Consider the following 13262-nt stretch of genomic DNA (forward strand, 5'->3'; position numbering starts at 1 on the left):
TCTTCCAAAATTAGAGTTTATCTACAACAATATCAGCTTGCAGCAAGGATTGTTCTGATGCTGCAGAGATGGTTCTGATGGAATTACCCATCAGATCCCACCCAAGTGATTAAGCAGAATTGAAAGACTATATGGCTTAACATTTAGATTACTGTTTTCATACCAATGCAAGTGAAAGGGTACGTCTATTTCCAAGAAGCTTGACCATGGGGGCTCGAAAAAGAATTCCATACTGTTTTGCCAGCACCCTATTCTGGCCACTATTTATTGAGTGTTTTGGCTTCCATTAATCCATTGTTACGGAGATACTGCGACAGAGACTTGCCAGAAGATCGCGACGTCTAGTTACACAAAGTATTGCACTTATTAGAACTGCTTCACCATCCTATTAAACGGTGCAGGTTTTCCTTGCTCTGTCACTGCAAAGGTTAATCTGTTCAGTTGGTCTGGAGCTCTCCATCCTGAATTGCCTCAGCTGTTCTGTGTTGGCTACTCCCCTCTGATATATATGCCCGCCTCTGGCTGTTTGGTGTTGCCAGTGATAGTGGTTCTACTTCCTGGTTTGGTGTTGAAGGAGAAGTCCAGTGTTTGGAGTAGACAGTTAGGAGAGGATAAGGATAAACACGCAAACAAACTCCACCCAGAAATCTCCTGAAAAACGCTCTATTTGATTTGTGCCTTCTATTCTTCCCCTGTTTTCCACTCTGTTGTTTTGTGAGTGTATTTGTATGATTGTAGTTTTCTTTTATCCCCGTCTGTTTACCCATGTCTGTCTGGTTAATGTTTTCCAATACACTTCGCCCTGACACCTCAGACCACAGATAAGGGTTAAGATAGGAGCATAGCATAGTACGAGACTCCAGCGTCTCCACCATCTGGGGTAATCTGGGGGACAGGATAACTTAGGGTGCCCCTAGTTTGAGGGATCAGTTAGGTGCCCTCAGTCCCTTGTCACTACGTGACATCCACACCTAACAACAGTTTTGTTTTCTGTCAAATTGACAGTTTTCCTTCTGTGGTAGTCACAACTAGTTTTCAAGAAATGGGAGTTTTGCACATTTGTGGACAAGTATATGGCATATAAACTAAGCTCAGTATTGAACAGTGGCACTTAAGTTGTGCAGTCCTGGGGGTGAGCCAGTGGGTTGCCATGGCAGCTGGTTGTCTGCTAAAGGCCCCCATGGTTACCATTGGGATACCCGTGAAGCCCTGTCACAGATTATAGTATTGCTGTATATAGTACAAGAGATCAGACGATGGGTTTGAATCCTCTAAAGAGGCTAAAAAAATTAAAAAGAAAAATGTAAAAATTTGAATCATACCCAATTTTCCCCACTAAAAAATAAAACAAATAAAAAAACACAAGTGTTATCTCTAAAAACTTAAAATTATTTAATCTGCATGCTAAATATTGTAAAGCAAAAAATCCACCGTACACATAGCTGGGAAATGTACAATGTAGTGGCTGTTCAATAGTACTGCAGCTCAACTCCTATTGAAGTAAATAAAAGGTGAGCTGCAGCATCTAAGAACAGCCACTACACAACATACACAGCTATGGTGTTCAAGCTCTGAACACTGTTTATTTCGAGCCACCAAACATCTGATCCAGAGATCTGATATTACGGACATCCCTTATATAAGTCATCAGTATCTAAATTCTGGACAACGCCTTTAAAGCCCCCGTCACACTAAGCGAGATCACTGCTGAGTCACAAGTTTTGTGACGCAACAGCGACCTCAGCAGCGATCTCGCTACGTTTGACACTTAGCAGCGACCAGGCCCCTGCTGTGAGATCGCTGGTGCGTCACAAAACGCACCAGCGATCTCACAGCAGGGGCCCGCTGGGTAGCATGCATCGGTGTTTGACATCTTACCAACGACCTCGTTGGCGACTCAGAACTGAGACACATAGGCGTGCATCGTTATACAGGTCGCCGTATCGTTGCTGCGTCGTTGGGAAGATCTGACTGTTTGACATCTCACCAGCGACCACATAGCGACGCAGCAACGATCCCTGCCAGGTCGTATCGTTGTCGGGATCGCTGTAGCGTCGCTAAGTGTGACGGTACCTTAAATGACCTTATTAAATTGACTTCATAATGTGAAACCTCTTTTCTAGATTGCATTCAGAAGTATTCGCTTCTAGACAGGAAAGATACCGACCTCTCTACATGTATCCACAGTAAGTGTTTTTAAACAATATACTCGTATATATTTTTTTAATGTAATATTGCCAAATAATAGTTTCATGCAATCCTTTTCCCTTGTTTTTATAATCTGATCATGATTAGCAATCTTGAATAAAGAATTATTTTGGAGGCATTTTAGTATGCATCCAGTACATTTGTATTTACATGCTATTGTTGCAATTCTGAGACTGTTCTTCCTGTTGGTCTATGGGGCCTGACAAAAAATATGCATGTGATGAATCAGTGTCTAGGCTCCATATCAATGTTGAAATACTGGCCAAACGCTGACAGAACACAAAGTTAAAAGAAACGTCATTGTGAATATGTTTAGGTATGTATTTGTATTGGTGCTAAAAACACGAGCGCCTCAGGCGTTTAACTTGCTATGAAACATTAGTTGATCCAGAAGGCAGATTGTGGAATACTAAAATGTGAAATAAAAATTACTTTATGTAATTGTTTGTATAAATGGACTCTCTCTTATATCAGATATTCTGTTGATATTGGAATCTGCTCAATATTTCACTTGTAAAAGCCCATTCAGCAAATATCTCACATTCCACACTGATTCACCAGTTCCTTCCTCCTTCCCCGAAACTGGCTGCACAGCTGCAAGATAAGACTTCCAATCGGCACTTGTTGACTGCAGAGAGGCTGCACCTGACGAGAGATCAGCATTTCTGCTAAAAGAGAAACATACACTTTCTATAAGTTACCTCTTCAAAACAGCAAACCAAGAAAATCACATTCAGCCTGATGAAATTCTTTACAGCGCTTGTGTAGCAATAATAGCCTAATGATGTTGGCACAATGCCCTTCTCTCTGGGTGATAGACCTCAATCTAGCATATAGACATGGGTTCTCCTGTCTGCAAACTCCTTTAATGGCTTATTTATGTATTGATCATGGTGATTTCGACAATCATATATGTCACAAATTCGGGACCAAAGTTAGCTTGTGGTTACACTTGAAAGTTGAATGATAACCGTCGCTTAAATTTATTTTCATAAATCCAATAGTAAGCATGAAAATAAGGAACATTGTAATATATCTTATCAGAGAAATGTTCTCCATTACTGAGATAGTAGATAACAATTAGTGCTCATGAGATTCCATGGAGAGGAGGAGGACAAAGGAGGAGGGAGGAGCTAGAAGAAGATATATACATTGTGCTGCAATTTCTTCTGCAATGACAGTAACACTTTAATTGCCAGATTCTGAGAAAAAAATATAAAAGTTGCAACCAATACTTTTTGGCTTCTTTGCTCACTCAAGCAAAAATGTCCAGCACAAATGTGTAGAAAATGCTTACATCTCTGTCAGTAAACTTCTGATTTACTAGTAGATGGCTCTTTCATTAATTTTTGCGTGGAAGGTTGTTGTAGCATACTGGCTAAATCCTCTGTAACATACAGAAAAACTGGGGTGAAGAATTGGGACTCAGTCCTTGTGCCTGTGTTGACACTCTACTTTGTTTTTTTGTTGATCACTTATACAAAAATTATAGACTAGCAGCAGTTTTTATAGACACAATAAATAAACTTAATGAATCATAAAGATCATAATTTACGAATGAAAAATCATCCTATATTTGATGATTTTCATTAGTATTGTCATTCGTTTGCCACTTCAGTGTCTGTATTTTATGTCCTCATGACATCTGTGAGGCATCCATATTTATACATCAAGATTTTAAAATATACATGATCAAATCCCATTTCCTAGGTTAATAATAATATGTCCGTAACAATTGCATGATCTATATGGGATCTGATTTTTTTTTTTTTGTGTGCAGGCCTAGACTTGTATACATTATATGGTAAAATGAATGGTGTCATTGAAAACTACATCTTGTCCAAAAAAAACAAGACCTCATAAAGCTATGTTGATGAAAAAATAAAAAAATTGTATGGCTTTTGGAAGGAGGAGAGGAAGAAATGAAAGTGCAAAAAAATTCCTAGGTTGATTAAAGGGTTTATCAAGAAAGCAGTAAACAGTGGAGATACCCTTTTGCAATTTCTGCTGGATGAATTTTTTTTGTGCAGATAGTGAAATCCAATTTCCATTTATCAATTACAATATAATGGGATATATCAATAGGGTCATAGGGTGTATAAATTCTAAAATGGCACAGTCTATTGCAGCTAGATAGGAATATTGGCATATTGTTTACACCAGCACCTGACTGACATATTCTTATGGGGTGCCAAAATTTTTGCTCATCTTTAGTGAATTTGGTGCGATTTACAATTTTCACTTAGTCTGGCTCCTTTTTGTAGACACCTTTCATGCTAACTTCTGTCATATTCTGTGTATAGTATTTCTCCCTTAAGTAGTTATTCCTTCTTCATATATGGGTATTGTTGGATAGAACTTTAAAGACAATGAAGATCATTTTTCAGTTTACTGCTTATTAACATTTTTCACTGTTCCTGAGAAATTAACATTTGTCCTTTTTTTTTTGTTTACAGCTCAATGCCTTGGAGACCGACCACCACTGGTGTACAAAAGAACATGTTCAGTGCTTGTAAGCTCCTTTCTATTCAGTTTGTAAGTAGGGATGAGCAGACCCATGGGAAGGGTTCTGGTACCTGACCCGAACTTTATTTCAAAGTTCGGTTTGGGTGCCAGAACTGTACCTGAACTGGAACCCCATTGAAAACAATGGGGACCCATACAATTCTCTCGCTCTCTCTCTCGCTCTCTATATCTCTCGCTCTCTATATCTCTCGCTCTCTATATCTCTCGCTCTCTATATCTCTCCCCCCTCTCTATCTCTCCCTGTCTCTGCAACGGACCCATACAATTCTCTGTATCTCTCGCTCTCTCTATCTCTCTGCAACGGACTTCCCCCCCACGACTCTGAACATTGCAGCGGACTTCCCCCACGACTCTGAACATTGCAGCGGACTTCCCCCACGACTCTGAACATTGCAACGGACTTCCCCCACGACTCTGAACATTGCAACGGACTTCCCCCACGACTCTGAACATTGCAACGGACTTCCCCCCACGACTCTGAACATTGCAACGGACTTCCCCCCACGACTCTGAACATTGCAATGGACTTCCCCCCACGACTCTGAACATTGCAACGGACTTCCCCCCCACGACTCTGAACATTGCAACGGACTTCCCCCCCCACGACTCTGAACATTGCAACGGACTTCCCCCCCACGACTCTGAACATTGCAACGGACTTCCCCCCACGACTCTGAACATTGCAACGGACTTCCCCCCACGACTCTGAACATTGCAACAGACTTCCCCCCCACGACTCTGAACATTGCAACGGACTTCCCCCCACGACTCTGAACATTGCAACGGACTTCCCCCCCACGACTCTGAACATTGCAACGGACTTCCCCCCCCACGACTCTGAACATTGCAACGGACTTCCCCCCCACGACTCTGAACATTGCAACGGACTTCCCCCCCACGACTCTGAACATTGCAACGGACTTCCCCCCACGACTCTGAACATTGCAACGGACTTCCCCCCACGACTCTGAACATTGCAACGGACTTCCCCCCACGACTCTGAACATTGCAACGGACTTCCCCCCACGACTCTGAACATTGCAACGGACTTCCCCCCACGACTCTGAACATTGCAACGGACTTCCCCCCACGACTCTGAACATTGCAACGGACTTCCGGGGAAAGTCCCTGTTCGGCGTTTAGCACTGGACACTGTCCGGCACGAACGCTGAACTTTTATGTTTGGATTCGCTCATCTCTATTTGTAAGCGCTGTTTTAAAGCTGTCTAGGATCGATGAAGCGTGCTATTATCTCCTAACAATGGCTATCTTCAGTGCTGTGCTGACAATCTAGACAGCAGAGGTGGTTGGTCTCCTAGGCAACAGGCTGTAAACAAAAGATAAGCGCTAATATATCAAAATTGGCTACAAATTTTAATAAGTGGTAAATTGGAAAAGTAGCACAATATCTATGAAGTTGGAAATTACTATTTAATGGTATGTTCCAATAAGATGTATTCCCTGGATTGCAGCTTACGATGTTAATGATAAAAAATAAGGCTGCAGTTCCTGTTGTTAATGGGAGTAATGGCTGGCAAACACAATAGAACAGTGGTATCATATTATTTTGGTAGGTAAATAAAACATAATTTTTATTTCCTAAGATGCAGACAATTTTATGTTATGGGGAAAGTCTATTTAAAACTTTTTTTTTTTTCATAGACCAGGTATTAATAAATCTATCCACTGATTTACCTTTCCCCAGCACTTCCGGGGGAAGAAATGGTGCAGAACAAGTATTGAAGGAGATTATTTTTGTAAAACAAGTGGAATAGTGATTCATAGGAACCAACCGGCAGTGATTTTTCAAAAGCCTTTACAAAAATGTTTCCTATGGCAAATAGATCTATTACAATGTAAATTTAATGTAATGTAAATTTTTTATGGCTGTTCTCCATGAAGCATTTACTAGAAACTAGACGTCGTATTCTTAAATAAATAAATAAATATATAATCAACTTTTCCCACCTACAAAGATTGCAGAGGTCTGTAATTTTTAACGTAGGTACATTTCAACTGTGAGAGACAGAATCTTAAAAAAAAAAAATCCAGAAAATCACATTGTATGATTTTTACATAATTAATTTGCATTTTATTGCATAGTATTTGATATAATAGAAAAACAGAGCTTAATATTTGCTACAGAAACCTTTGTTTGCAATTACAGAGGTCAGACGTTGCCTGTAGTTCTTAACCAGGTTTGCACACAGTGCAGCAGGGATTTTGGCCCACTCCTCCATACAGATCTTCTCCAGATGTTTCAGGTTTCAGGGCTGTCTCTGGGCAACATTGAGTTTCAGCTCCCTCCAAAGATTTTCTATTGGATTCAGGTCTGGAGACTGGCTAGGCCTCTCCAGGATCTTGAAATGCTTCTTACGGAGCCACTCCTTAGTTGTCCTGGCTGTGTGTTTGGGTCATTGTCATGCTGGAAGACCCAGCCACGACCCATCTTCAATGTTCTTACTGAGTGAAGGAGGTTGTTGGGCAAAATCTCGTGATACGTGACCCCAGCCATCCCCCCTTCAATACAGTGAAGTCATCCTGTCCCCTTTGCAGAAAAGCACCCCCAAAGTATGATGTTTCCCCCTCCATGCTTCATGGTTGGGACGGTGTTCTTGGGATTGTACTCATCCTTCTTCTTCCTCCAAACACGGCGAGTGGAGTTGATACCAAAAAGTTCTATTTTGCTCTCATCTGACCACATGACTGTCTCCCATGCCTACTCTGGATCATCCAGACGGTCATTGGCAAGCTTCAAACAAGCCTGTACATGTGCTGGCGTGAGCAGGGTGACCTTGTGTGCCCTGCAGGACTGTGGTCCCAGCTCTCTTCAATTCATTGACCAGATCTTCTTCACTTCTCCAAACAAACCTATTTCAATACCATCATCACCTCACTTTCCAAAAATCCTAAACGCCTCTTTGACACTTTCATTCCCTCCTCCAATCAAGAGTGAAATCCCCGTCTACCGACCTCAGTGCTGACGATCTGGCTAATTATTTCAAAGAAAAAATTGACCATATCAGACAGGAAATTTTCTCCCAATCCCCTAATACCATGTCCCTCTCCCATTACATCTAGCTCACTCTCTGTCTTTAAACCAGTCACGGAAGAAGAAGTGCTCAGGCTCCTTGCTTCTTCTCTCCTTACCACCTGCAACAGTGACCCTATTCCCTCACATCTCCTTCAGTCCCTTTTCCCGGCTGTCAACACTCGCCTAACTAAAATATTTAATCTCGCTCTCTCATCCGGTATCTTTCCCTCCTCATTTAAACATTCCAGCATATACATCTATTACTTAAAAAAATCATCCCTCGACCAAAAACTGCGCTGCTAACTACAGACCTGTTTCCAATCTATCCTTCATCTCTAAACTCCTGGAACGCTTGGTTCACTCTTGTCTAATCTGCTATCTCTCAGATAACTCTCTTCTTGACCCTCTACAATCCGGTTTCCGCTCTTTATGCTCCACTGAAACTGCCCTCACTAAAGTCTCTAATTATCTACTAACAGCTAAATCTAATGGTCACTACTCCCTGCTGATTCTCCTGGATCTCTCTGCAACATTCGACACTGTGGATCACCAGCTCCTCCTCACTATGCTCCGCTCTATCGGCCTCAAGGATACCGCTCTCTCCTGGTTCTCCTCCTACCTATCTGACCGCTCCTTCTACGTGGCTTTTGCCAGCTCTTCTTCCTCCCCTTTTCCCCTTACTGTTGGGGTTCCTCAAGGATCGGTCCTAGGCCCCCTCTTATTCTCCTTATATACCACCCCTATTGGACAAACAATCAGTAGATTTGGTTTTCAGTACCATCTCTATGCTGATGACACCCAATTATACACATCGTCTCCTGAACTCACCCCTGAATTACTGCAAAACACCAGTGATTGTCTTTCCTCCATCTCTAACATCATGTCCTCCCTCTATCTGAAACTGAACCCGTCAAAAACTGAATTTCTTGTGTTTCCTCCCTCCACTAACCTACCTATGCCCAATATTGCCATCTCCGTGTGTGGCTCCACCATTACTCCCCAGCAACAAGCCCGCTGTTGTGGGGTTATACTTGATTCAGATCTTTCCTTCTCTCCCCATATCCAATCACTCACCCGCTCATGTCATCTACACCTCAAAAACATTTCTACAATCCAACCTTTTCTTACCTTTGACTCAGCAAAAACACTTACTGTCGCACTGATTCATTCTCGTCCGGACTGCTGCAACTCTCTACTAATCGGTCTCCCTCTTACTAAACTTTCCCCTCTCCAATCTGTCCTAAATGCAGCAGCCAGGATCATATTTCTTACCAAACGATACACCGATGCCTCTTCCCTGTGGCAGTCGTTGCACTGGTTACCCATCCGCTACAGAGTTCAATATAATAAACTCATCACCCTCACCCACAAAGCGCTCCTTGCTTCAGCACCAACCTACATCTCCTCTCTCGTCTCAGTCTACCACCCTACCCGTGCCCTCTGTTCTGCTAATGACCTAAGATTAACATCCTCAATAATCCGGACCTCCCACTCCCATCTCCAAAACTCACGTGCTAAACCAATTCTTTGGAATGCTCTACTCAGGACTCTTCAAGTAATCCCCCAATACCCACAGTTTTAAGCATGCCCTAAAAACACACTTGTTTAGACTGCCCTATCACCTCACCTACCTAACTACCCCTTTTTTTTTTTTTCCCCCATACAAAACTTCCTTCCAAATCAGGTCCCTCGTGTCATCTGTTCACACACCCCATCACTTAGACTATTGTGTCTGTACTTGTTCTGTTCTAATACTGGTTGGGGACTGGTTCATTTAGCATTATGTGAATACCCTTTCTATTACATTGATGGCTGACCAAGCAATTGTTACCATCCACCTTTCGTGTCTCCCCTATTTCCTCATAGATTGTAAGCTTGCGAGCAGGGTCCTCTCTCCTCCTGGTATCTGTTGATTTTTTGTGATTATCGTTATTCTGTAATGTCTTTTATTGTCTCTGCATGTCCCCTCCAAAATGTAAAGTGCTGCGGAATATGTTGGTGCTATAAAAATAAAAAATATTATTATTATCCTCCCGTGTATTTCTGGGCTGATTCCGGACCTTTCTCAGAATCATCCTTACCCCACGAGGCGAGATCTTGCATGGAATCCGAGACCGTGGAAGATTGACAGTCATCTTGTGTTTCTTTCATATTCTAATAATTGTGTCAACAGTTGTTGCCTTCTCACCAAGCTGCTTGCCTATTGTCCTGCAGCCCATCCCAGCCTTGTGCAGGTCTACAATTTTGTCCCTGATGTCCTTAGACATTTCTTTGGTCTTGGCCATGGTGGAGAGGTTAGAGTGTGATTGATTGAGTTTGTAGACAGGTGTCTTTTATACAGGTAATGAGTGCAGAGTAGGAGGGCTTCTTAAAGAAAAACTAACAAAACTGTGAGAGACAGAATTCTTACTGGTTGGTAGGTGATCAAATACTTATTTCATGCGATAAAATGCAATTTAATTATTTAAAAATCATACAATGTGATTTTCTGTTTTTTCTTTTTAGATTCAGTCTCTCACAGGTGAAGTGTACCTACGATAAAAATTACAGACCTCTCCCTTCTTTGTAGGTGGGAACACTTGCAAAATCGGCAGTGTATCAAATACTTTTTTTCCCCGCTCTGTGTGTATGTGTATATTTGTGTGTGTGTGTGTGTGTGTGTGTGTACATATATGTATTTTTTTTATTTATTTTTTTAATATATTATGGTACAGTAAAATTTTACTTCCAAATGATTAAACAGAAAGTTTTTCATCACTATATCTCTGTTTTCTCATTGTAACTGGCTGCATTGCAAACAGTTAATCACTTCCCAGCACTAAAAACATTTCTGGGCCTGTGCCCAGTCAATTGTTCACGCAGTACAAAAAAATACAAAGGTGATTAGCTAGTTTTGTTTTTATATTGCTATTTAACAGTAAATTTCACAGCTTGTTCTATTCCAGCAAATGATGGTGTTTACAATAATCTCTGGGTGGTCTCTGTTGTTGGAATCCACTACAAATATTGCAATGAAGCAAGTCTTCATTTATACATTCATGATGTAGCTAAATCTTCTGTGTTTATGTAATATGATTAATAGATGTCCAATGCAACAGACATGTAGACGTCTTCCGGTTCGTGCAATATACAGCATTTGGTAGCTGCGATAGTAACTACTGTTGTATTATCAGTCTATTGAGTATATGTAACTTTATAATGTTTTCATAATCTCAAAAAGTTGCCTGTTGTCATTAATCTGTTGGCCATTCTGACAAAACTTCTTAAATGTGATAGACGAACCATGCAGAAAATATGCAACAAGTTCGATTGAGTTTTTTGACTGGTATATCCGTCATAATCTAAAAAAAATTTTGTGTCCCATAAAAAGGCTGATTGATGGCCACAGATGGTCTTCTTGACCGGTTGTTACAGATGATTATACAATACAGGACTGTAGAGTCTGTAAGCAAAGCTTCGGACTCTGACTTCTCTATTTCTCCACACATTGATTCCTTTTATAAATAGTTTACTTACGCTATATTGACAGGTGTATTTGGACGCACTTCTTTACCATTCAGGTTTTTCATTTAGTACCATTGCCACAGATATAATCTAGTGCATAGACATGCCATCTGCTTTTACAATCATTTGTGAAATGGCTAATTTTAAAGAGCACCGTGAATTAGAGTGTGGTACTGTAATAGGATGCTACCATTCCAATATGTCAGTTGGTGAAATTTCTTATCTTCTAAATATTCCACTATAAACTGTGAGTGCATTACTAAAAAGTGGAAACAATGCCAAGCTTTGGATGGTGTGGTGTAAAGCAGCCACCACTGGACTCTGGAGCAATGGTAGCATGTACTGTGGAGTGATGTACACTGCTCAAAAAAATAAAGGGAACACTTAAACAGAATATAACTCCAAGTAAATCAAACTTCTGTGAAATCAAACTGTCCACTTAGGAAGCAACACTGATTGACAATCAATTTCACATGCTGTTGTGCAAATAGAATAGACAATAGATGGAAATTATTGGCAATTATCAAGACTCCCTCAATAAAGGAGTAGTTCTGCAGGTGGGGACCACAGACCACATTTCAGTACCAATGCTTTCTGGCTGATGTTTTGGTCACTTTTAAATGTTGGTTGTGCTTTCACACTCGTGGTAGCATGAGACGAACTCTACAACCCACAGAAGTTGCTCAGGTAGTGCAGCTCATCCAGGATGGCACATCAATGCGAGCTGTGGCAAGAAGGTTTGCTATGTCTGTCAGGCTGGAGGCACTACCAGGAGACAGGCCAGTACACCAGGAGACGTGGAGGGGGCCGTAGGAGGGCAACAACCCAGCAGCAGGACCGCTACCTCCGCCTTTGTGCAAGGAGGAACAGGAGCAGCACTGCCAGAACCCTGCAAAATGACCTCCAGCAGGCCACAAATGTGCATGTGTCTGCACAAACGGTTAGAAACCGACTCCATGAGGGTGGTATGAGGGCCCAACGTCCACAGATTGGGGTTGTGCTCACAGCCCAACACTGTGCAGGACGCTTGGCATTTGCCACAGAACACCAGGATTGGCAAAGTCGCCACTGGCACCCTGTGCTCTTCACAGATGAAAGCAGGTTCAGACTGAGCACATGTGACAGCCGTGACAGAGTCTGGAGACGCCGTGGAGAGAGATCTGCTGCCTGCAACATCCATCAGCGTGACTGGTTTGGCAGTGGGTCAGTAATGGTGTGGGGTGGCATTTTTTGGAGGGCCGCACAGCCCTCCATGTGCTCGCCAGAGGTAGCCTGACTGCCATTAGGTACCAAGATGAGATCCTCAGACCCCTTGTGAGAACATATGCTGGTGCGGTTGGCCCTGGGTTCCTCCTAATGCAGGACAATGCCAGACCTCATGTGGCTGGAGTGTGTCAGCAGTTCCTGCAAGATGAAGGCATTGAAGCTATGGACTGGCCCGCCCGTTCCCCAGACCAGAATCCGATTGAGCACATCTGGGACATCATGTCTCGCTCCATCCACCAACGTCACGTTGCACCACAGACTGTCCAGGAGTTGGCCGGATGCTTTAGTCCAGGTCTGGGAGGAGATCCCACAGGAGACCATCCGCAACCTCATCAGGAGCATGCCCAGGCGTTGTAGGGAGGTCATACAGGCACGTGGAGGCCACACACAATACTGAGCCTCATTTTGACTTGTTTTAAAGGACATTGCATCAAAGTTAGATCAGCCTGTAGTGTGTTTTTCCACTTTAATTTTGGGGGTGACTCCAAATCCACGCCTCCATTGGTTAATAAATTTGATTTCCATTGATGATTTTTGTGTGATTTTGTTGTCAGCACATTCAACTTTGTACAGAACAAAGTATTCAATGAGAATAGTTCATTCATTCAGATCTAGGATGTGTTATTTGAGTGTTCCCCTTATTTTTTTGAGCAGTGTATTACGCTTCTCTGCCCCACAGTCTGAGGCCCTTTTTATGTTCCAACATGACTGTGTCCTAATGCAC

General features: G+C 42.2%; 1 protein-coding gene across 3 annotated transcripts in view; it reads left to right on the forward strand.

Annotated features, from left to right (window-relative positions):
• Positions 1–13262, forward strand: part of GAS6 (growth arrest specific 6) — a 106469-nt gene that overhangs the window by 29089 nt on the left and 64118 nt on the right. For all 3 annotated transcript variants that reach the window (XM_073664850.1, XM_073664849.1, XM_073664851.1), the window contains exon 5: positions 2124–2186. In XM_073664850.1, coding sequence (XP_073520951.1) covers positions 2124–2186 — 63 coding nt within the window. The remainder of the gene's footprint in view (positions 1–2123; positions 2187–13262) is intronic.

Source organism: Phyllobates terribilis, unplaced genomic scaffold (genome assembly GCF_046119375.1).
Source record: "Phyllobates terribilis strain yellow unplaced genomic scaffold, ASM4611937v1 Scaffold_2__4_contigs__length_985480577, whole genome shotgun sequence".
Classification (NCBI taxonomy): Eukaryota; Metazoa; Chordata; class Amphibia; order Anura; family Dendrobatidae; genus Phyllobates; species Phyllobates terribilis.